Genomic DNA, 25,181 nt, shown 5'->3' with positions numbered 1-25,181 from the left:
AGGAGTACTTAATTATTAAATTAATCTATCGTTCGCATCATTAAATTAATAATCTACTTAAGAAAAATTATAGATTTAGCTATCTAATTTTATAAAAACTCAATTAGTTTGACCCATTGCTGCTTAACATGATGAATAATTTTATCAACCAAACGGTACCTAAGCAAATATCTGAATTAATTAATAATTTTCAAAATGTAAACTATGTTAGTCAGATAATATTTATATCTATAAATAATTAAATAATCCAAAAAAGGAAGGAAAAAAGAAAAGAAAAGAAGAAGAAGGTGACACTAAATTAATTAATTAACTCTCTTCCAAAACTGACGTCTCGAACTCTCAATGGATTAAAAGCGAGCGTTTTCCATTAAATAAATAAGACGTGATCGACGACTTCAATTTTTAACCTTTAAGTTAGGCATAATTTTAAATGAAATATCGAATTACAATGAATATATCCCAAGAAAGTTGCGCATTAATTGAATGTTGAATTAGATTTAATATGGTCAGAATTCTTCAAATTAACTCAAAGGAAGATAACATGCATTTTTTATTTTCCTTTGCTTGGGAAAGCATTAACAAATTAAAATATGTGTCTTATTCTTATACAAATAATGATGTATTCGAATCGAAACATTTTGAGGAATATAATAAATCCTCTTTTGACAATCCATTAATTACAATTTATTTCTCCCAAGCCTTTTTAAATTTTCTTTAAAACAAGAACGAATATTTATCACTCACTTATACTTGTGTGTGTTTCAACTTAAGTTAACCAAGTGCCACTAAATTCAATTATAGGCGTATTAAAAACGAGACGAGTCAACTAAAAAAATTAATTATATGAGTCCGCCCAAGTTTCCAAACCAAACTGGGGAGTACTTTGGCCGAATTCAAGGGCCCGTATAGGATTATTATGAACTTCAATAATTTCAGTTGACAAATTCCTGTTTCAATGAAAGTTGTGTTTTTTAGAGTAATCTCACGTAATATTACTCGTGAAATGAGTCAATCTTTCTTATATTTGGCGTACATTTTTATTAGTGATTTAATAAAATATTTGTCTTTCAAATTTGATAAGTGAAACCAATCTCACGTGAGTTTTGCGTATTTTTTAGCCTGTAAATCTTCACATGATTAAAACTGTTAGATTACATTTATTTATGTAGTAAGAAAAAGCAGAGAAATTTTCATTTTCCTTTCGATAACTCTAGTATTGGTTCACAATTAAGAATATTTCCGATGCAGTTAAATTCGTAATTTTGTTTACTTTTTAATCAGATGCAGTTATATTTCCGATGCAGTTAAATTTTGTTAAATTCGAAATATTACGAATACATACAAAATATACACACACATAATTTATAAATATTACAAAATATTTTGTAATGCAGTTATCTTTGTAATGCAGTTATCTTTGTCATATAAATTTATACGCACACATTACAAAATACACACACATAGTTTGTAAATATATAATTTCTATTACACACATTATGTTTATCATGCGGTTATCTTTGTAAAGAACCTCAAAAGTCCCATATATAGAATATGTCGAGAGACTCAAGAGTGCATATGACAAATTCAAGAAATACAAAGAACTGAGTGAGTAAACCTCCTCGAGAACATATATATATATATAATATATATATATATATATATATATATATATATATATATATATATATAAATTAATCGGATGCAGTGGCAATAGCAGGCCAAATTCGGCAGGAATCCAGCTTCGGCGTGTAGGCATAAGTTTATCTGATAATCACAAACTTGTTGGTTCCATGTTTTGCCCAGTAAGAACGCAAGTCAATTGGGTTAGCAAAGTTGTAACCTTCGGTTGCTAGTTTTTCCAAGACTTTCTTGAAAGCTCCCTGGCTCATTTTCCGCCCAGCAATTCTAGCTCCTCGCCTTTTGGTGCTCATAGGCAAGGGGTACGTAGAAATAGTAGTTGTGCAGCAAGCAGACTGCCATCCCCCACATCCCCATCGATAACACTGCTGAGGAGTACCAGTACAAGAGCAAACCGGAATTGGTATGCCAGATATATCCATACCAACACCATTGATCACAACATCCACATTCTTCTTGGCCACTTTTGCACGGCGAACAGAGGAATTGCCATTTGCCTTTGGCACGGGACCTTTTCTTGGCTTCTTTCTTTTGGGATTTTTTGGATTAGCAGGAGCAGCCCTCTTTTTCAAAGGAGGACTAGCTTCCTTTTTAATATTCGGCTCTTCCATACCTGATTTTATATCTGTATCGGGTTGGTGTGGCATAGGCATGGACCGGTACGTGTCAGAAGTTTCTGCAAGAATTGAACCGCAAGAGTTTGATGGAAACATATGCAAGAACTTTTCCCGGTGATTTATCCAGCTATCTCTAACATAGTCCATGTGCGTGGCAGGAGGCTCAGTAACCACACAATCCCGAGGATGGAAAGCAGTATTAGGTGAAACCATTAAAGGATTATCGCATCCAGATAGGAAAGATTTCGTGTCTCGGTCGACCACAGAAGACATTAGCTGCAAACCTAGATGCCCTCTAAGTGGAGGTTCATAATAACCCCAATTCCTCATGCTGTCATCGTCCATAACTTCTACTGAATGAAGGCAAAGAATGTCACACCCAATGACTCCTCAATCTCATGTAAAGCACCCTCGCCTTTGCAACAATCATCAACGTCGTACTGTAACCACGTAAACTAGAGAACCCCACTAATCACAAAAAATTAGCATCTAAGAATATCAAGACACCAAATTGGTAAAAGATTTGACTGACAAACAAGTCAAAGACGAATTAGCTGGGCAAGAATTGATGGAGTGAACACCTCCTCAGCATTGCACCCAATAAACAAAACTATCTTGAAATTTATTAAACCAAGAGCAGAGAAGCAAACCGTGCCAAACAAGCCAAACGAGAACACAAACCAAAACACTGAAATTGAATTTATATGTTGCCTTTGGACTGTCCTGTCGCAACACTAGAATTCCCAAGCAATCAAACTCAAACTAAATGGTTCAAATTCCTAAGAAAAATTGGCAATCGTTGGGAAACAAAATCATGCAAGTGTGGAGTAGAATTCAAATCGAAGCACAACCCGCATTGCAACAACGATCACAATTTCAAAAACTTAAACACCAGTAAGATCTGGAAAGTTCGAGGACACGAATAAATCCAAAGGAAATTCTACAAAACAACTGAAGAATCAAACGGATCTCTAATTGTTCAAAATCCCATGTCGAAAATAGCAAAAGTGATAGACTATACGCACAATTTCAACAAAAGTATCAATCTTTAGCATTTAGAACCAGATCTGAAGAAGTGTACTTGTGAACAGATCAAAAACAACACTTTAAAACAAACAAAACAGAACAGAACAAATCTTAACAATAATAGAACGGGAAAACAAAATCGAGAATCAAATCTGATAAAATATTAAGCTTCGTGGATGGGCAACGGAAACGGAGGACAGCTAATGATAACGAAACAAAAAGTCTTTCTTAAGTTTAACCAAATAATACTAATAATTAACAATATATCAAAAAACCACATCCCCTTGAAGAGTGAGTCTCATGTGAGACCGTCTCACGGGTCATAATCCGTGAGACGGGTCAACCCTACCCATATTCACAATAAAAAGTAATACTTTTTGCATAAAAAGTAATACTTTTTCATGGGTGACCCAAATAAAAGATCCGTCTCACAAATACGACCCGTGAGACCGTCTCACACAAGTTTTTGCCCCCCTTGAAAGTTGAACGTTGGGACACCCCTCCTTTTATTATTTTTAAATTATTAATGAAATATATGGACACAAAAATTCATATAAATAGGCCTTATAATTCAATTTTGATTAATGAATATCTTATTCGACTCAATTAATAAAAAAATTATTACTTTATATGTCAAATATATTATTTTTTTATTTTAAGTATAGACCTAGTCGACTAATTTCACGAAATAAATGTGTGAAATTATCTTCTATGAGATATGACTATATTTGGACAAGTATTTTAAAAATATTTCTAGTTCTTACAAGTAAAAAAATTTAAAATATATGTTTGGATAAACATTTGTAAAAAGCGTTGAATTTTTTTATAAAAAATGATTTTCAAATATAATTTTTAAAGAACAATTATATGTATTTTTTTAATGTTTTTATAATAAAAACACAAGTTAAATGAGAATTAAATGATTTTTGTAGAATTGTTCTGCAAACAACTTCTTGATTATTTTTTATCTATTAAATCGTTTTTTAAATAGTTTTCCAAATACATTTCCAACTCTAAAAATATTTTTTATAAAATAGTTCAAATATTTTATAGTTTTTTCGTAAAATTTTTATAAAATTAGTCGATTAGGTCTATACTTAAAATAAAAAACGTCCTTCGATACATTAATATAAATGTTGTATAGGCCTGCACTAAATTTAACAACCGAATAATATGGGCCAACAATAAATGGACCACCAACGGGCCAGCCACAAATTTAAGAAACGGATGGATTTTGGATATATAATATCACCCAAAAAAAAAAAATGCCAGATAATAAAAATATTTCAAAAGTCCAAAGAAAACTGAATTTGAAAATTTTAAATAAATAGTTTCAAAAAGTAAATGCCAGCCTCTTCCTACACCATAGAATCACCCAAACAAACCAACAAGACATTAAATCAGGCTATAAATTTTCCTCCAAATCATCTGAGGACCAGGCTTAATGATTTCCAAGGACCCCATGCATCCATCAACTCTGTGTGGTTTGGTCCCCTAAAACAAAGCTACTACATCCAATTATCTTGGACCTCACCCAATGCAATTACCAAATATTACTTTCGTCTCTATCAATCAAATATATAAATTTGTTTGTTTTTCACATTGTCAATGAAACAAGTTTACGGAAAATATTCATATTTTATCTTATGAATTTATTTAGAAAATGATTGCAAGGTTTTCAAGATTTGATTAATAAAAATATTATTAGTAAAAAAACAAGAATTTTAAACCACTTTATTGCAGTATTGGAGTAGGACAAGACTAAAAACAAACCATTATTTAAAAAAAAAAAAAAAAGACATACCAGCTTTTCATTCTTTTTTTTTTTTTGATTTTATTTAAAAAAAGGCAAGACAGAGAATTGATATGAATCCAGCACAATTTCCCCCGTCGGCCCGAGTCTCTTGCCACAGCCCACAGTACTATTTCTCTCTAAAGAAACTATTTACTGCGTATGCTATCCCGTGCGAGTGTGTTCGGCCAAGAAAGTGAAAAAAGAAAAAGTACAAGTACAAGCAGTGCAGTTGTCTCTGTTCGAACAATATATCTGAGCGACTGAGCTGTATCATCCATCCTCCACTCCATTTCAATCAACACCTGAGTAATGGGAGAGGTCTTATTCGTCCATCCGCTGTCATCTCTCCGCGCACCATTTTTATTTGAAAAACTCTGTAAACCGTTGTGTTAATGCATTGCTAACTCGTTTATTTATGTGTGCGGTGTGTGCTTCATGCAGGAAGAGAAGAAACCCGAGAAGGCCGCGAAGCCGGCAGGGGAGGGAAAGAAAGAAGGAGCCCCCAAGACTGAGGAAAATAGTAAGGGTAAGATGCAATCCGAAGAACCCAAGGCGGCGGAGCAACCACAGCTGCCTCTTCCGCCGCCGCAAGAAATTATCTTGAAGGTTTACATGCATTGTGAAGGATGTGCTAGAAAAGTCCGCAGATGTCTCAAGGATTTTGAAGGTAATAATAAATGGATTTGTACCTAATTCTTTGTTTTTGCTGGTCTTTCATATTTTCACTACAAGTCAGTTCCTTTCCCCAGACATTATTTGAAATTCGAAGCGTTATCTTTTCTGGTCTTACGGATTTTCTCTGGAAATCGGACTATTGATAAAAAATAATTAGAATTCCCGTATATTTCCCGTTTCTTGATTATTGTCACACAGATAGATTGTCACTTTGTATACTTTTTAAAAAAAATTATTTTGGGGGTTTCAGGAGTCGAGGATGTGATAACAGATTGTAGGACCAGTAAAGTGGTTGTGAAAGGTGAAAAAGCAGATCCACTCAAGGTCTTGGAGAGGGTTCAGAAGAAGAGCCAGAAGATCCACCGCCAAGTGGAGCTTATTTCACCAATCCCGAAGCCACCGGGGGAAGACCACAAGAAGCCTGAAGAAATAATACCAGAGGTGGCCAAATCTGAAGAGAAGAAAAAGGAGGAAGAGGTTTGCTATTCATTTTTCAACTTAATTTGTTTTCTTTTACTTGATGGGTTATTTTTATTTTTATTTTTCTTTTGAAGTTCATAATTTGTAGGCCGTTGGATTCATGTAAATTGTGTTCTTTTTGTTCCAGCCTCCTGTGGTTACAGTCGTGTTGGGGGTCTACATGCATTGTGAAGCTTGTGCTCTGGAAATCAAGAAACGTATTCAAAAAATAAAAGGTATGATTTTTTTATTTATTTTTGCTTAATAAGTGGAAAAACTAACAAATTTTTATCTGTAAAGTTTTCATGAATGTTGTGCTGATTTTGCTTAGATTACCCTTTTAAGCTGTGTTCGTAAAGATCAAAGATCCTTATTCTTTACTCTTTTTGCATCTTTGAGGTAAAGGAACTTGATGATTCTATGTTATTCGTAATCAGCGGCAATCTGTATACATTTTTTTTATATTGCAATATAATATAATATCCTTTTCATTAGATTATGTTTCCAATTCTTTCAAACTAACGTCAGTTCAAACTTTCTTAGTTTAATATCGTTAAATTCTTCACTTATAGAATCATCGGCAACCTCGGTTCCACCGTGAATTAAGAATTGTGAAGCGCATCCAACATATTGAATGTTCTCCATGTGTAGGAGTGGAAAGCGCAGAGCCAGACCTTAAGAGCTCACAAGTGACAGTGAAAGGTGTATTTGAACCCGAAAAACTCGTAGATCACGTGTGGAAGAGAACAGGAAAACGCTCTGTGATAGCGAAGGTGGAGCCAGAGATGAAACCGGAGGAAGGGAAAGTAGGGGATAAAGTGAAGAAAGTGGAGGAAGGAGAAAAAGAGACCAAGAAAGTTGAAAAAAACGAAGAAATAGAGGAGAAAAACAGCGGTGTCGCCGGAAACTTTTTTCCAGCAGAGGCAGGAGAGGAAGAGGATTCGAAAATGGAATTCAAAAGGAATGAATTTATCCAGAATTACCCTCGGAACCATCAGGTCTATCCTCAAAGGTTTGCACAAGACTCGTACGCAGCGTATCTTCCTCCTCCACAGATATTCAGTGATGAGAATCCAAATGCATGCTTTGTTATGTAAATGTTGGGAATCATTAGGGGCAGAGTGAGTGTCTCCAATCGTGTCCTAAGCTATTGACATAATATTATGCTCTACATGTAATGTTTTCATGGTAAAAAAATCTAATCGGGGCGTGTGGAATTTTGCGAGGCATGGTGCCTTTTGGGCTTTTTCCATATTTGTCGCATACTATGAATAATATTATTTTAAATTTGTGTGGTATATATTTAAGTTTTGGCAGAGTACCTTAGTTTTTGTCTGTCTTGATATGAGCCAGCCTGGTTGCTATGTAAAGACATCTCTTTTTCGTCCTTTACTGATGGAAATGGAGGAGATAGCACGTGATCAACGAAACAGACCAAGATGGGTCGACTGAGTGCTGTGCATGAGAAGTTTTAACTTTGTGTTGCGCTTTTTTAACGATAATTTCGATTTTATAATAAATTTCAAAGATACTTCTTTCAACCTCTGTCATAAGCTAAGCTGAACATTTGGCGTTCTTGAATCAGTCATCTTTTGAATTGATACCAAATAATGTTTAAATATTGCAAACAAAATACATGTATATATGCAAAGTACTAGAACAACATTCATAATATGAGATTTAGTGTTCGAACAAGGGAACAATTAATACAATGCATGCAAGGTGGAAGTCCAAACCAACTTCTTTTTTGTAAAACTTTAATTTACACGACATAGTTTTTTTTTTTTTTTATCAAAATATCAAAGATAAAATATTTGATCCAAATTGAATGAGTAAATTGATTTGTTCTTTTAAATGTAAATGACAATGAAAGATGGCAAGCCTTTGCCTAATTTCAACGTGAGACAAAGAACTGCTGCTAACCATTTATTTTGCTCTTGTAACTTACATTTATTATTATTATTATTATTATTATTATTATTATTATTATTATTGATTTTGTTATCCATCAATTAATTTTTTTTATCTATTAAGTTGCTCTATTTTAGAAAAAGAATTATTAATTTCTCATCCGAACGGTGACTTAATCTCGAACATCTCGACGATCAACAATCTAATAAAAAAAATTAAAATCGAAAAAAATTACAAATGGTTGGATTTAACCTAAAATCAGCATGTTTTAATTGTATCAGCATCCTACGCTTGCAAAAAAATTCTAAGAGTTAGTCTTACTTATTAATCTTGTAAGACGAATCTCGATCTCGACTCAATCAATAAAAAATGTTAATTTTTATGTAAAAAAAAGATACGTTTGATCATAGATATAGACAAACGTTTCATAGAAATATACTCTCCACAGTTTTGTCATTCTTTTAAAAATTTGATATTTTGGAACTACCTAGGTTTGAAAGAAACATCATTTTTCTTTAAAAATTTGTTATTCGACCATTGACACGTGATTATCATAATTAGCGCTTAGATTCACTTGATATGTGATGAAAGAACCACCAAAAAATTTTACATCAAGTTCCTCACTCACTACCTTGGATCCCCGAAGTTCTCCGAAACTGCTCGTCTCCGACCGAACATGAAATCCATCGACCAACCAGCAGATGATGGATAGAATGCGTTGATGAATCTTCGCGAGGGAGCCCTTTGGATCTGTTCTGTACTGTTTTTCACCGACATGCTATGACGTAAAGATCTTGATGACTTGGTATCGAAAATCGAGAAATGGAACGAGGTGTCGTATGCACCAAAAGACACGGGTTCATATGCATCAAAACGTCGGCCAACGGCCCCATCCTGATGTGGTGGTGGGAATTTTTCACTTTTACTTTTGGCCTTGATATCTGACATCTCTCTCAACCTCTGCAAAAATATCTCACAAATCAATGTTCCAACTATATATAATTGTTATAGCACACAATCAATTTCGTCCAACTCTTACAAGAATAACGAGGCTTAATTGGAGGATACGTATAATTTATTGTATAAAAATGCTTCTTCACATTTTTCTCTTCGATTGCTCTTTCATTATCACCGGAAAGAAAAAAAGGGAAAAATTATATTATAAAATGGTAATTTCTTGACTTACATCTATATTTGATTGAAGTTCTGCATTGGCTTCTGGAGCTGGAACTGCACGGCTAAACTTATCACGAACTCTTGGCTTTCTGTTACCATCTATAGCAACAGGTTTCCCTTCCAAACCACGTAGTCTTCACAAGAAAACATGATTATGTTAGCAAATGTTTATTGATTGATAGAAAGAAAGATAAGAGAGGCACCTTCTTGCTTCTTCATCTTTGAGTTTTATGTCCATTTCCTTGCTCGGCGGAAACTTCGGCAAGCTTGATGGCTCACAGGCGTAGGGTTCAGTGGTGAAGAACTAGATGTAGAAATAAAACATTAGTTGGATTCAGCCGGAAAGTAAAAAAACCTTCATGTAAATATTTACCACGCTATTCAAGGCTTCAGTGGCGGTGCCTCGTTCATCAGGATCAATCTCTAGAAGGGTTTGTACCAGAGCAAGAGAAGATGGAAGGAAATCCTTATAATTTTCTGCTATGCAACGTTTGTACGGATGCTGAGGTTTATATAGAGTTGCATTGGGGAGCCGGGATTTCTTCCAGTAATCGTCAGATGGAGAACCACATAGTTTAAATATCTTATGGAGTTGCTCAACCTATCGGCAAAAAATTGGTCTATGAACCGATAATTTTTATCTGGAGACATACCCATAATACTATGCAGTAAAATGAAAATTTGCGAGTGAGGGTAGCTTGATTGGTATGTATCTTTATTACGACAGAGCTATGGTACACGAAAAATTGAGAGAAAAATATCTATTACGTTTTTCATTCCAGAATGATCAATGGTGGATACATACAAATAGGTTGAGTACAAATGTCAAACTTGCTAAACCAACTTAAACTGATTAAACCAATATATAACTGACTAACTAACAACCAGAGCCAAATATGTGCGTATGGGTAAAAATCTTCGTCAGACAAATCAATATGTGCGATTTTTTATGCACCGAGTCTACATGAAAAGGATGGATGCATGATCTTTTGGAAATTAAAATATTCGCAAGGGACAGAGTACGGTTGATTTTAGAGGAACCAGAGACATTTCACTGTATGGTTCGTACCAATTAATTGTAATGCTCAAATGCAATGTTTCAGATGCTGCACCACACTGGACACGGTATGATTGATGCTACCAATATTCTGAAAAATATTATTATCATACAAAATAATTATTTATTTCCGCCTCGATTGTCCAGCACACCCTGTTTTTTCCAGTTGTATAAACAGGAAATTCAAGTGTAGCTGTCCACAAATAAACAGAAACAAAAGTACCTCAGTACGTCCCCGTAATATTGGCTTCCCAGCAAGCAACTCGGCCAGAATGCAGCCAGCACTCCACAAATCAACACCAACCCCATAATAATTGGCACCAAGCAGAAGTTCAGGAGGACGATACCATAATGTTACAACACGACTTGTCATTGCTTTCTTGCGTTCGGGGTCAAAGAAAGAGGCCAACCCAAAATCCGCTATTTTAAGGTTTCCTTCGTTGTCAATTAGCAAATTTGAGCATTTAATATCACGATGTAGAACACCCTTGCTATGGCAATGCTCTAGACCAGAAAGTAGTTGCTTCATGAAGCATTTAACCTGTATCAGGGAACAAAAGAAACTTTACATGAGAAACTTAAGTACGACCAAGTGTCATATCTATTCTATGAAAGATTCTCCCAATAAGAAAAATGGACATATAAAGCAAGCTGCGCATGTGCGTGCAATGCTAAGTTTTGAGGCAATTCTCATGAGAATCGACAAATCCATTAGACAAAAAGAAACTTTCAGAATTAATAGATGAAACAGAAGATAGAAACAACAAGCACTTTGCAGTATATTTATCACATGGACCAAGAAAACAATGTCATAAATCCAACGTCAAAATCAAGATTTTGAAAACTCAGACATTCACTAGCCACCAAGAGCAATGTCAATTAATAGCTTCTCTTTTTCGTTGTCTTTTCTAGGGAAAAAAAAAAGTTAGCTAATAATAAAAATCATGAGAATTGAACAGCATCTTTAATATTGATTAACATTCATGTAAAATGCTTAACAAACCACTAGAAAACAATAGCCTCGGATATCCAAGCCTCTAGGACTTGGGATCAATAACCACGAAGATCAATCAATGTTCAAAGCATCCAAAGAGCACAATGTGCAAAGTAGAAGATCCCAAACTGCTAGTCAACCTTTTAAGAAACAGCATACTGATTGAATCCGTGAAACAAAATAATAAATTAAAAAATGGATTATTTTTGTTTCCTTCCGAACTTCATCACCTGGGGCTCGGCGAACTTGACACTTTGGACAGCAGCCAGGCCTGTAAGATCATGCTCCATGTACTCAAAAACAAGGTAAAGACTACAAGACATTCTGGAAATAACCAAACCCTCAAGCTTAATGACATTGGGATGATTCAGGCTCATCAGCACAAGTATCTCTCTTGCCATGAACCGAACAGCTTCTGGTTCCAAGTTGTCAAACCTTACTTTCTTTAATGCCACAACTTTCCCAGTGATCAAGTCCAGAGCTTTATAAACATTGCTGTAAGTCCCTTGCCCAATCTGCACGACAGAAACATAATCTGATGATAAAGTGTTCAGTAAGATTTTCCTATCACGCCATGAGTCTATGTTAAGAGGACCCGCAAGCGAGACAACTGCTCTGGACTACTACTCATAAACCCTCTCTCCTCGTTCTTGGCAGTAGCTTCAAAAAGTTAAGTTCAATTGGTGCCCCTTAGATAATAGAGGATTATGAGCCTGACTCTGAAGAACTGAAATTAAGATTTTAAAAAAAAAAACTATTCAACTGCCAACCCGACTTAACCAAAAAACCACCGGATCTTAAATAGTTTTTGACAAATTCATAAGGAAATATTAGACATCCGAGATGGTGTTATACCTCAGTCATAAGAAGGTAAAATTATTAAAAAATTGGTATATACGTTACTACTCCCCACTCCTCTACCAAAGTCATTCAATTAGAATGCATGCATCTAGGTAGTGTGGCTTTCTAACAAAGAATTATAGTGTTCCCTAACATTCACGCGGAACTAAGCGTTGCACCATACAAAACTCAGAGAAATGACCAATGGCCATCAGGTACGCCCAGCAAAATAGCCAAACATTAAAAATCAAATTTTATTTAAATTTTATGCGGGCAATTACCTTGTCAAGTTTCTCAAAGGTGTTGGCACGGCGGGGTTTCCAGTTATCAATGACAGTGCCAACTGCGTCCTTCAGCCAAGCTGGCCACCCTTCTCCAGCACCGCGCGCACCTCTTCTCAGCCTGAACTCAACCGTCGGTGCCGGCGCTGAAACGGGAACCACTTCTATCTTTTTCTCCACCTCCATCTGTCCACTTTCCGCAACGACATCGTTCTGCGCCTTAACGGCATCCGCCTCTGTATCCCGACTTGCATCATTTCTCTGCTCCCGACGAGAACTCCGGTCAACCTCTCTTTTCCCGGCGACCCTTTTGCCAAGAACACACCCCATAACACAGAGTTATCTCAACTCATTATCCGAAAGTAACTTCAGCACCCTGTTCCATTCATTGAAGAAAAACAAAAAACACGCGCATACACACACCAAAAAGATCAGAGTTGGAAAAATAATCTTTTGCTCTCGAAGCAAAGTTCAGCTGCTCATTTCATTTATTGTAGGAAGTAGAAGTAGAAGTAGAAGTAGAAGCAGAAGCAGAAGAACACCACAAAAATTCGGGGGGAAAAAGGAATCTTTTTTTAAGCAGTTAGAAACAACGCCGCATTTATTGCTCACTCTGCAGTTTGCGCTGATGCAAAGAAGGTGCGATAAAATAAATTTTCAAAAAAGACAAGAAAACAGAAGAAGAAAACTCGGAGTAGTCTATTCATTCATGAACAAGAAAAACCAGCTAGATGAGTAAAAACGATTAGAAAATACAGAAACGACCAATTGTGTAATCGTATGTAAAGGTGCATTTAATGCTCCATTGGAAGTTTGCGTGTGAGTTTGTGAAAGAAAATTAATGTCCCGTAAAATAAAAATTCCATTACTTCTGTGAAGTTACTGCAATACATTGATACATTGCGGCCGGGTGGAGAGAAAAGTTCGAAGGCTGTTCTTTTGGGGGTGAATATGTAATATCCCAAAAGATCAGGTCTCGCAGCACAAAATTATTTGGCCTTTTCTGGATTAACTGATATTGGTATATAATTTATATTTATACTATTATATTAAGTGTGAGGACTTTAAAATAATTATATTTGAGGACACCAAAATATTTAATTTCATAATTATCTTTCTTATTCTACTAAAAATCTTTTCAAGTCACTCTATATTTTAAATATAAAAAAATCAAAACAAAACTTCATTTTTAAATCGAACAACTTTTCAAAATCGAAAATAATTTCATGTTAATTATTTAGTATTATTTAATCAAATTAAAAATAATAATAACACATGCAATGCATGTGCATCTTTTACTAGTTTTAATAATATTGGTTGCATTAATTTGAAATAAGATAATAAAATTATATTTTTATCATTAATAAATAAAGATATTGAATATAGTATTGTAATTGTGTATTCAATTATTTGATTAATGTATGATAAATAATTAATAATTTGATTGATATGAGATAAATAATCGATAAATAAATTTGCAACCAAACATCTTCAAAAATAATTCAGTCTCATATTAACAACTAAACATTACCTTATTATTCTATTAAATTTGAGGAACTCAGACTTCAAAGTATCTGAGTTTGATTTCAATGTATGCTTTTTTAAAAGTAAAAATTTGTGTGAGATGATCTCACGAGTCATAATTTTTTTTGATACATATATCTTATTTTGGTCATCCACGAAAAAGTATTACTTTTTATTGTGAATATCAGTAGGGTTCACCCGTCTCACAGATAAAAATTCGTGAAACCATAGACCTATTTTTTTTAAAAGCAGAAAATATTCATCTCATCGAAATGTAAAAATCTTTCTTGTTTGATAAAAAAAATCATCAAAATCTAGTTTTGCAAATTTGTGTCTACATATCCTAATAGATTTTTTTTATCTTTATTTATATTTTAATATTTTATATCAAAATTCACACCTAACATAAAAAATCATTTCTAAACTTTTTATTTTTTATAATCTTTAGATTTTTAAAACAAAAATAATTTAATATAAAAACATTTAATATATATGTACGCATATCATGCATAGGGACAATAGTATATAACTTTAACTTTACTTGATCTGTCAATATAACAACAAATTAAATTTACATATATAGCTCTCCACATTTTCAAAAAAATAATAACATCACTACAGTTAAAAAGAGTAAAAAATTGAGGAATCTTTCGCACGACAGAATTTGCCTTTCTCAAAATAACTAAATAATTAATATTATTTCATCTTTAAAAAAAATATTAAATAAAAAATAAATTTAAAAACTAAAAATAATAATACAAATAATTTAAGAGCCGATCATAAAATGATAAGAAATTAAATTCCACCTACCTCGCCGGACACTATTTAAGAGACTTTGTTTCTTCGTAGAAAATTAGTGCAACGGGCGATTTAAGGTAGTAATTAGCAAAAGACCACTTGAAATCTCTTGTTCGAAATCATTGTTCCAATTAATTTTTTTAAAAGATTTTATTGTTTTTAAAATATAATATATTCTTCCTTTTTTTTTCCTTTTTTTGATAATGATGATATTATATTTCATATACATGTTATTTATAAATGAACGATACAATTATTTAAAACAAAATTTAAGTGTGAATTTAAATCATTCATAGTTATAAACAGAAAATTATGTGACTTTTTTCACCGACAGATTCAAAAAAAATTGAAAAACAAAAATACATAATTAATATAGAGTTGATTATCGCCCGAACGAATCATTTTCCCTCCCATGCACCATTAAATACGTGTGATTAATTCATCAATATAAATAACTTATATATAATGAAACATGCTTTTAAAAATAATAATTTTTTGCACTTATTCATAATTATTTTCGTCTGTCTCCATAAAGAAAGTTCTGCTTTTGCAAATATGTAATATGCATGTGAATTTGAGTTGCAGAAATTCATATTTAAACCATGATATAAAAATTTATTCATTCCACTATTAAAATTAAACAAATAAATAAATATATTTATTTATTTGTCAAGTTTAGATGATCGATACTTAATTATTGGTTACAGATTGGGCGTTGACAGATAAGAGAATGGAAAAGGACATTTCATAGAATTATAGTGCCGAGTGCTCATATTGTCCCCTTAATCATTCGGTGCGCATTCATAGCAATGACCAAAGGAACCGATATTCACTTTTCATTTGTTTATATCCAAAATTATCTCATAGACTTTTGAAAATCTACTCAAAGAAAACTTGTGTTAGTGGAAAATTAAGCAACAGTGGGGTCAATAATTTATATATATATTAATTTAGGAAAAATATGAATTCGATTGTTCTAAGTTTCAAACTTGAGATGTTGTCCCAAACTTAATTTTTAATGTCAGATAAACCACAAGTCATTACCGAAAAATCAATACATACATACAAGTGGGGGAGATAGAGTCTTTGTGTAATGGGATACAACAGTCAGCTCTTGGTCACATAACTTGTAGTTAATCTGACAGTTTCCGATTCTTTGAACTGCGACCACACCAATATTAATGTAAATAAATTTCATCGAGTTAAACAAGGACATTAATCTCCAAACTCCAACATAACTAGTTCGAATTAATCATAATGTCTCAGATCGAGACTGCTTTGGAATAAAGAAAACACAACCAAGTAGTCGTCTCTCGATGTTACACAAGTGTTTGCCTCAAAAGTGAAATCCAAAGTTGTCGGCATCAAGAATCCAAGACAATTAAAATCATAACAAGATGTGTGATCAATATAATTGGTTAGTTCGGGGATATTGCTTATATCAATTTGATGTAGATATATCAAATATGTACGTACACAATTATATAGCTAACTTTCAACAAGTGAACAAAAAAACTAGTAAATAAATATTAAAAGATAAAATCTCAATAGAAAATTCTTGGAGAAAGAAGTTTGAAGGACATTGTGTTCGCCAAAGAAGATGATGCAAATAAGGATACAATTCACTAAACTCCACTTCATACATCAATTAATAGTAGTAAATTATTGTATGCAACATGTACACATAATTAACTTAAGTATGTATCTTGTGAGACGATTTCACATATCTTTATTCGTGAGACAGATCAATCATCTTCGTATTTACTATAAAAATTAATATTTTTTATTTTTTAAAGGATGAACGGTGTTACAAAACTTTTTGTGAATTAAATTTTAATATAATAATGGCCCTGAGATAATACATAGACTCGATAATTAAAAATTGTCTCATATTTGTGTGGATGAAAATGAAGGAATTGGAAGTGTAGAGGGATCATGTCTATATTCATATATCATATCTAAAACTCTTCCAATACAAAACTATATTAAGAGCCACGACTTCCCATCCCCCGCTTACAATATTAAGGATTGACAGCACAAAATATTTTTTTTAAAAAAAAAACCATTTCCTAAACATTTTTTAATTTTTTAAAAATAAAAAAAAATATTATGAAGGAATTTTTTTTTTATTTTTTCAATTTATAAATTTAAATTATATAAATTATATAAAAATATAAATTTAAAATGTTATAAGTTATTTTAATGATAATAATAAAATTATAATCCGAATTTCCCAAAAAAAAAAACAGAATATAATCATACGTTCGATATAAACATTCTTGGATGTTCTCATACATTGTAATGGGAAAACTTCCCTGGTGCGTGCCCGTTGGATTAATAGTTTGATTTGATTCTCCGAGATTTATTCTTTCAGATTTTTTCTGGCGTTGATTCATTAGCTCCGGTTGCGTTTTAGACTTTATTTACTGGGTTGAATTCGTGGTCCTTTTGGTACTGTATGAAATGTGTAGGTATGTGCTGAATATTGATAGATTTCGTGAAAGATTAATTCTCGATGTTCCAGAGTACTTTCAATTTCATTCTAAGATTTTTTTGGGTGCTTTTCATTTTAATTTACTTCTGTTTCAGAGTCATTAGAAGTCAAGATCATCTATCCATTAATTTCCCGGAAGGTTATTTCCTTGTATTTTATTATATTATTATTATATTTTTTTTGGAAATTATTGTACTCTATCCAGAACATGGGCTAGCATTTCATTTATGCATGATCGGTGTTTTGTTCCGCCTATTTACTTAATCTAATTCGTCTGGAGAGAGGACTAGTTTGGGATGCTGATTATGAAACCAATTTTCTGACTTCTTTTCCAAATACATTTGATATGCAGTTCCATTGTATTACTGCCAAAAATTGATTTGTTTCGCTGTTTTCAGGATAGACTGTGATATCACTTCCCGAATCAATGACTCGTCGCTTTTTCTTTCTGTGGCAGTGAAGAACATGCTTATCATGTAACTGGCTCTGCTTCATTGGTTACTCTGCATTTGAGATTGGATTCTAGATTGTTATGCATTGTATTTCATATATTCATATCGGGTTGTCCATGATAAATTCTAAAATTCAGTTGGGTGCATTACTTGAATGATTAAGTTGGGTATTTTTAGCTCCCATTATGTTTTATAGGAACTACATGATGTTGTCTGTTGGGGAATTGCAAGATTATAACCAGCGACATAATGCAGTAGATTAAGTAAGATCGTCTGAGGTAGCGAGAATAAGTACAAATTATTAGTTGAGTTGGTCATGGGCTTGCCTCAAGTTCCGTCTTGTAAGATTGTTGAAGAAGTGTCAACATCAGTAAGCACAGTCATGGATATACCGGCTCGATTTTTTGGTGTTAGTGGCCGTGATATGAGTGGAATGCACGTCGGGAACTTGAGTAATAGGATGCCAGGGGATTCTTCAAGCACCTCTTCTTCAAGGGAACATGGGAAGGATTCTGATGTTGTTACGTTGCGTAGGGGTGGTACATCCAATACACACATGTTGAGAATTGAATCAACCAAAAACTGTTGCTTACATCAGGACAGTGGAAAGTTCATGCAAACTCCCATTTCTAGGATTGTGGGTTTTAAATCAAATGCATTAATTAACCAAACCAATCAGTTGAAAGACACACAGTTAGATAATGGTTATTTGTCATCTAGAATGAGCTCTTCTTGTGATGCGACTGATTCCTCATGTTCCATGGTCAGGAAACGGCTGTTGTCACCTTTGAATGGAATACTTTTACCTGATAGGTTCAATGGTGAACCTCTAGAAATGGGGAAATCAATTTTTCATAGTCCTCCCCACTTTAGAGGTGGTGATTATAATCTGAATCTGATGGAGAATAAAAAAGCTCACTTAAGCAACTTAGACTATGACAGTCCTCTAATATGGTTGGCATCTAACTTTTCAAGAACCAGTATGGTACATGAAGAAGAGTGCGAAAGGAACTCTAGTGTTATCACAGACGGGCCTCTGCTTGAGAACCATGAATTTCGATCTCAAATTCTATCATCTTCTCTTCATGGGTCTGGTTGCTATAGAAAATCGATGGAAACACATTCCAATAGCAAAATAATAGATATACCCCACGAATGTGTTGCCTCTTCGCAGTTGTCTTTGTCACCTCTTGGACCTAGATATCGTGGAAGGACGAGAAATTCTAGAGGTTGTGGTGATCCTAAGAAAGAGCTTTTCGAGAGCTATATAGCCTTCAAGGATATGGAACAATCTCTTGAAGGAACCATCTCAAGTGTTTCATCTCATAAAGATGAGAATGGTGTATTGCCAAGCAACATTCTTGAGGAAGTTTTTCCAATGAACTTTGACCAAATTACTACTGATAGCATGATAGTCATACCAGGACAGAGCCCGAAACATGCAACTTTGAATGCCAAACCAGGCAGAAGTTTAGGAGAACTATCAGTTCGAAGGTCCTTGGTGTGTTCATTTGAGGAGTCACTGTTATCTGGTCGATTAGCTTCTGGGATTGTGAGACAGGTGAATTACTTGTTTAAATTATTATGTACACACATTTATTAATATTTGAATGTGTTGTAATTGTCAAAATCTGAGCACTTGTAGTTGTCAAAATCTGAGCACTTCACTTACTACTTTTAACATATTGCACGCCACATGCAGAAGTTAGATGGTTTCCTTGCCGTTCTAAACATTACTGGAGGACGTTTTTCACCTCATCCACAGAAGCTTCCATTTGCAGTTACAAGTGTGGATGGAGATAATTACTTATTGTACTGCTCCTCAATAGATCTTGCAGGCGGCCGTTTACCACCTAATGAATGTGAAGGCCCGAAGTTAAAGAGAAGTCTCAGTGTTAACAGCTCCTCCAATGAAACACGTCTGAGAATACCCATGAAAGGCCGCTTACAGTTGGTATCATCTCTTTAACATAATTGATTATGTTTGTTAGTGTTACTTTGATGCCATCTTAACAATGTTTCTAGTGCACTGGAATGATTGTTGGAACTATTAAAGTGAAACTTTGTGAATAGTGAAGGCTATCATGAGAATAAGGCATGCATGACCCTTTTGTAAACTACAAAAGAACTGTTCATGATGCTCCAGCCCTTTATAATTTCGTTAGCTTATAATTATTTTTTTAGAATAAGGAGATTACATTTCCCTATATTTATTCCACGAGAGGAGTTTATCTTGTTTTAGTGATGTTTTCCTTGGTAAAATGTTTGTATACCTGGTGCAATCTTGCGGCAATAGAAAGTCCTTTGTTGGAGTTTTTGTAAACAGAACCCACTTGAAACTGGTGAATGATGGGCGTAGGGTCCAAAAGGTGTCTGGTTAATTTTTTAATGCAGACTGGTAATAGTTTATTTTATAAGCTCTGGATGTAACGTGCCATCATTCCCAATAATTTTTGAAGAGTCTGAACAACATAAATGGAATTCCCAATCCCCTGCCCTTTATCAGCTGTGAATGGAGTTTCTCCAAACATTAAGTGTCAGTTTTTCTCAGAATTCAATCGGCCGACTCCCTAGTCGTAGAAATGTATTTCCCCTCATTGCATTAAAGTGGGTGAAAATTTATGCACGTTTTCAACAAATGTTACTGTACAACCTTCCTGAAAGGATGTAAATCATGTGTAATTACTTGCATTCACTCGAGCTTTCTCGGTGCCTATGGGAAGCCAAAGGGACTGTGATTGTTGGACTCTTGGCCTAAGTAAGTACAAAAAAATGTCTTTGTTTTTTGTGTTTTCCAAGTGATTTACAGGTTGGTGACTTTAAGATCAAATATCATATCCATTCCCTCCTGAAGGAGAATGTCTATGCATATGACTTTGCTGTGACTTAGAGACTTGTCCTAATTATTTTGTAACTTATTATCATGTCACTGATGCTAAAATATTTTGAAAAGTTTGTTAAACACCCAGTATAAATGATATGGAAATCTGTTGAGGTGATTTTTCAAATCTAGAAATTTGATTTCTCGAACACAGGTCCTCAGCAATCCAGAAAGAACTCCAATCCATACATTCCTCTGTAACTATGATTTGAGTGATATGCCAGCTGGCACAAAGGTGGGTCTGAATGTTATGATCTAAAACAACATAGAAATCACTTTCTTTTCTAACTTGTTGAATTCTTCAACAATCGTGTGTCAATCATAAGTCAATTATTCTCATTCTTTCAAATTTATAGACGTTTCTTCGCCAAAAGTCTACTTTAGCTGTGGATAGATGCCAACAGAAAGACTCTGGTCTGAGAAATGAAGGCACACTTTCTTCGATATCAAAATCAGGTGTTGATTCTTTACTAGATTGCTGAGGCCTTTGGAGTTAAAATGCTTAGGATACTTGGTATTGACAATTGAATAAATACTAATGGCATGGATGATATTCTATTCTTAATCTTGATAAGAGCGGATTTCTGTGTAACCCTTCAAAGGCTAATAAAATCAGTGCAGGTTCTGGCGTTCTCCGACATATACTACATCTTCGTTTTTTGTGCCCCCGCCGAAAGAAATACTCAAGGGATGCACAAAAATGCATATCTGGACCATCCTCTTATCCTGCTAGGAACAGTACTGACATTGAAGGAGACCGGCGTTTCTACTTGTATAATGATATGAAAGTGGTGTTCCCACAACGCCATTCAGACTCTGATGAGGGCAAGGTAATGCCTATTAGTGTTTACTGGATAAAATTCTTAACATAGAAGCATGAAATTCGTTTGTGTAAATGTACTCAAGGACGGAGTTATGAATTTAGTTAATGGCTCACCGAACATATTTTTATTGGATGCGAGTGCGTTTTTAGAAAATTTGTTCATGAAACTTGAAATTCTTTTATTTGTAATAAACTGCCTGTAGTACCCCTCGTTGGATCCGCTTCGAGAGTTAATGTTTCCTTAGTTGACGGGATTTAGTTATAAATTCTTGCTTTGGCATCCATTCTTTGTTCTTGATAGACTAGTTGGCAGCGAGCTTATTTTGTTGAATTGTGTCATGAATTTATCTTAATTTGCTTTGATGATGCAGTTACAAGTGGAATATCATTATCCGTCAAATCCAAAGTATTTCGACATTGATCGGTGAGACACATTGTTGGATCATCTCAAATTGGTTCGTTTGTACAGTTCTGTAGATGCACTTCTGTCTCACATGTAAATACATGCTCCTCATCTGGCTTTCATCATGCTGTAATAATTTGTACACGTTAATAATTATTCTGGAAAAAAGAAATAAGGGAAACAACTTATAAAAAATAATTAATGGAATTATCTGCGGATGGGTGAGATTCTTACATCATTGTCTATTATATATGGCAAACCCCAACATATTTCAGAAGATACCGTATAAAAATTAGGGCAATTAAAAAGAAAATAATCCTGCATTTAATCAAGTTGAAGATGATAGAAAACTCGATCATTAAACCAAAGCTTTCGTATGAATGTATTAGCACTATATTCAAAATATAAAATAGGGAGAAACTCTCGCAATTAATTCCCTATAAAATACAAATTTAATAATTCTTATTTAATGAAATTCAATGTTGGGTTCTACGTATTAAATAAAGACAAAAACTCGTGTGAGATTATTTCACATATCGTATTTTGTGAGACGGATCTCATATTTGAGTCATCCATGAAAAAACATTAATTTTTATATTAGGAGTATTATTTTTTATTGTCAATATCGGTAAGGGTTAACCCGTTTCACAGATAAGATTTATGAGACCATTATACAAGAGACCTATTCTTAAATAAATAAAAGACTAAACGAAACTTAACTTTTGTTAAATAAAACAAAAATATTATATTATATTTATATTGGTTAAGTGAATCATCGAGTGGGAAAAAATTAAATAACCTCTAAAGTTCCAGAGCAGAAATATATGAATATAATAGATTTATAACATAATAGACTAAGTGCACGAATATAATAAAGAATTCCACGGTCAACCAATGCACCAAATGGGACATATAAAATGAATAAATTTCCAGAGCAGAAGAGGACTCGAACATAGAGTTCCAGATTTGTTTCCGAATGAATGATCAAACAAAAAATATCAAAAAATGATGCATCGGATATATCGCAAACAAGATTGTCAATCAACATCATCATATCATATGGGTCGTATATTGTGAGACCACCGAGTCTAACACGATCGGTGATACTTTTTGGCATAGAAAGTCCTTTTTCATGTATCAGTTAGGTAAGGAATACAGCAAAGCATGAGCTAAAACTGATGCGATTCACTAAAAACAATTGCATTTTGGTAGAAAAACACAAGTCTGTACCCTCGAGTTAGCTCACCAAACCAAGAAATTTAACATCAAACAATATTTCATCACTAATTAGTCTATAAACACTTATTTTTCTACTGCAAATTCTAACAAATTTTATGAACAATACAGAAACTGACAGAATCAAAATTAAAAAGATAAACAATTAGCAAACAATTGTACATACAGTTAACAGTATTGATCCACTGATGGTCTTATTGGTCTATGGATCCTTCAATATGCTACTTTCTCCGATCATCGTTAAATTCAATGCTTTGCAAAGACTCTCCATAGCTTGCCACGGCCAAGACTGTCGACCAGACTCTTAGCACCATCAACATTCAAATCAACAAGTTTCTGCAAATAATCGCCAGCACGGGCCGCCACCATTTGTTTCCGGCATTTCTTTGAATGCACAAGCGATGCTAATGTAGAAAGAAGAAACTTTTTATCCAAATTTTGAACTGAAGGATCCAAGAGTATAACCACCGAGACAATCCCTTTTTCCTCCTTCCTTAAAATCTTCCTATTTCCGGCATAATTCATCAATGTCGATAGTGCTTTTGCCGCAGCCTCTTTCTCCTCAACCGCCTTACCATCCAACATTTTCACCAGGGGTACAATGCATCCTATTTCTCCCAATTCCTTTTTTGTTTTACTAGAGTAAGCCAAAGCGTACACAGCTTTTGCAGCTGCAATTCTCACCCCCATCTCGCCAAAACTCAGCGCTCCAACTACGAGGTTCAGAAAACCATTTGCAGCAAGGAATTCGGCAATATTAGAACATGATGACAGTGTCCTTACAAACTCAACAACCACTTCAAGATTCTGGGCTGTGGGAGCAGAATCCAATAAAATTTTCAGGTTCTCGATCCCAACTTCCCTTGCAACAAACAGCTTCAGATCATCATCTCCGGAGACCAAATTACACAAACATCCAATTGAATTTTCCAGGGCTAAAGCAGTACCGGAGTTACACAACGCTAACAAGGTCAAGACAGCATTTTCCTCGACAAAGTTCTCTTTAATTTCCGTAAAAACAGCTAAATTACGCAAAACCCCGGCTGCCACAGCCTGCGAAATTGGCGTCCCTTCTCGACAAATTTCCAACAGAGACGAAATCCCTCCTCTGGACCCAATAGCCCTCGCATTCTCCTTCAAATTACTCAAAGCTATAAGGGCAATGCATGACTTCTCTTTCGCGAAAATGCTTCCGGATTCGAGAACCCGCAGCAAATTATTCAACAGGGCCAAACCCTCGGCCAACAAAACATGCTTGCTCGAGTCCACGGTCGAGATTTTAGCGATAGCAGTCACAGCTCTTTCCTTTATTTCAGAAGAATTGCTGGAATCCAGTAACCTTACCAGCACAGGAACTATGCCTTGCGCCACCGCAATCAATAGATTTTTATCGTCTTCCTGCAATAGCCCGAGAAGCAAATCAAGTGTCGAGTTCTTTGACTCGGTTGACCCGATCTGGAGTCGGGTCGTCAAGTTCCTTGCCTCGGCACGAACAGACTCCCGTCGACTTGACTCGACAACAGACATTGAACTTGAGACACTTTTCCTATGCTCGGAAGCAAAAAAAATACCACTCCTGACAAGCACTCCGAGGTCATTGATATGTGCATTGAGTTTCGCCGACAAGGAGTCGATATCATTCTGGGTCTTCAGCTTCCCCCCATGCAGTGTGGGTCCGTGGCAAAGCGCACAGAGAAAAGCCGCGGCGGAGCAGGTGGCGGACAGGGATTGGAGGAGGTCAAACGAAAGCGGGTTCTCGGCGGCGGAGGAAACAGATATCTCTGATAGACGGGTTTCAAGAGTGGCAAGTTTGACTTTAATCAGAGACCATTTGCCCTTGAAGATCTGAACGTGGGAGATGGAATCGAGTAGAGAACGTAGGAGAGCCACAGTGTCCATGTGTATGGGCTCTTCCTGTAATGATTCTTTCATGGCTGTGGCGGGTGGGGGAGGAGACGAAACCAAAATAATATTATTATATATATATATATATATATATATATATATATATATATATATATATATAATATAAAAGGTGACGGCAAATTATTAATCATTTGTGGGCTCCAATATAATTTTATCCACCGGTCAAAGTGACCTT

The 25,181-nt window shown here is 34.6% G+C and overlaps 5 protein-coding genes across 7 annotated transcripts; 2 read left to right on the top strand and 3 right to left on the bottom strand.

Annotated features, from left to right (window-relative positions):
- Positions 1 to 1,742: 1,742 nt before the first annotated feature.
- Positions 1,743 to 3,549, bottom strand: LOC140835004 (protein BASIC PENTACYSTEINE1-like). Its single transcript, XM_073200270.1, has one exon. The coding sequence runs from the start codon at positions 2,598 to 2,600 to the stop codon at positions 1,761 to 1,763; it is 840 nt and encodes a 279-aa protein (XP_073056371.1). The 5' UTR covers positions 2,601 to 3,549; the 3' UTR covers positions 1,743 to 1,760.
- Positions 3,550 to 5,177: 1,628 nt separating this feature from the next.
- On the top strand, positions 5,178 to 7,542 carry LOC140835003 (heavy metal-associated isoprenylated plant protein 7-like). Its single transcript, XM_073200269.1, has 5 exons — positions 5,178 to 5,394; positions 5,518 to 5,743; positions 6,002 to 6,228; positions 6,359 to 6,446; positions 6,862 to 7,542. Exons 1-5 carry the CDS (start codon positions 5,386 to 5,388, stop codon positions 7,305 to 7,307), a joined length of 996 nt encoding a protein of 331 aa, XP_073056370.1. The 5' UTR covers positions 5,178 to 5,385; the 3' UTR covers positions 7,308 to 7,542.
- Positions 7,543 to 8,630: 1,088 nt separating this feature from the next.
- LOC140835001 (probable serine/threonine-protein kinase At1g54610) lies at positions 8,631 to 13,002 on the bottom strand. The gene is made up of 7 exons (XM_073200266.1): positions 12,470 to 13,002; positions 11,579 to 11,863; positions 10,578 to 10,895; positions 9,671 to 9,898; positions 9,501 to 9,601; positions 9,308 to 9,431; positions 8,631 to 9,081 (listed from the first exon to the last, which is right to left on the bottom strand). Exons 1-7 carry the CDS (start codon positions 12,797 to 12,799, stop codon positions 8,749 to 8,751), a joined length of 1,719 nt encoding a protein of 572 aa, XP_073056367.1. The 5' UTR covers positions 12,800 to 13,002; the 3' UTR covers positions 8,631 to 8,748.
- A 4,031-nt stretch (positions 13,003 to 17,033) lies between these two features.
- On the top strand, positions 17,034 to 22,077 carry LOC140835000 (uncharacterized). Of its 3 annotated transcripts, XM_073200263.1 has the most exons (8): positions 17,050 to 17,262; positions 17,381 to 17,424; positions 17,684 to 19,298; positions 19,440 to 19,691; positions 20,773 to 20,853; positions 20,975 to 21,074; positions 21,240 to 21,448; positions 21,813 to 22,077. In XM_073200263.1, the coding sequence occupies exons 3-8, from the start codon at positions 18,054 to 18,056 to the stop codon at positions 21,867 to 21,869; spliced, it is 1,944 nt and encodes a 647-aa protein (XP_073056364.1). In that variant the 5' UTR covers positions 17,050 to 17,262; positions 17,381 to 17,424; positions 17,684 to 18,053; the 3' UTR covers positions 21,870 to 22,077. The 3 variants fall into 3 exon arrangements, with proteins under 3 accessions (XP_073056366.1, XP_073056364.1, XP_073056365.1); XM_073200265.1 differs by lacking the exon at positions 17,381 to 17,424 and having other exon boundaries at positions 17,034 to 17,109; XM_073200264.1 differs by lacking the exon at positions 17,381 to 17,424.
- Positions 22,078 to 23,047: 970 nt separating this feature from the next.
- On the bottom strand, positions 23,048 to 25,033 carry LOC140834998 (uncharacterized). The gene has a single exon (XM_073200262.1). It carries the CDS (start codon positions 25,010 to 25,012, stop codon positions 23,327 to 23,329), a length of 1,686 nt encoding a protein of 561 aa, XP_073056363.1. The 5' UTR covers positions 25,013 to 25,033; the 3' UTR covers positions 23,048 to 23,326.
- Positions 25,034 to 25,181: the final 148 nt, after the last annotated feature.

Source organism: Primulina eburnea, chromosome 6 (assembly GCF_022965805.1).
Source record: "Primulina eburnea isolate SZY01 chromosome 6, ASM2296580v1, whole genome shotgun sequence".
Classification (NCBI taxonomy): domain Eukaryota; kingdom Viridiplantae; phylum Streptophyta; class Magnoliopsida; order Lamiales; family Gesneriaceae; genus Primulina; species Primulina eburnea.
The sequence above is the reverse complement of the archived record's forward strand: the minus strand, read 5'-3'. Positions and strand labels throughout refer to the sequence as shown.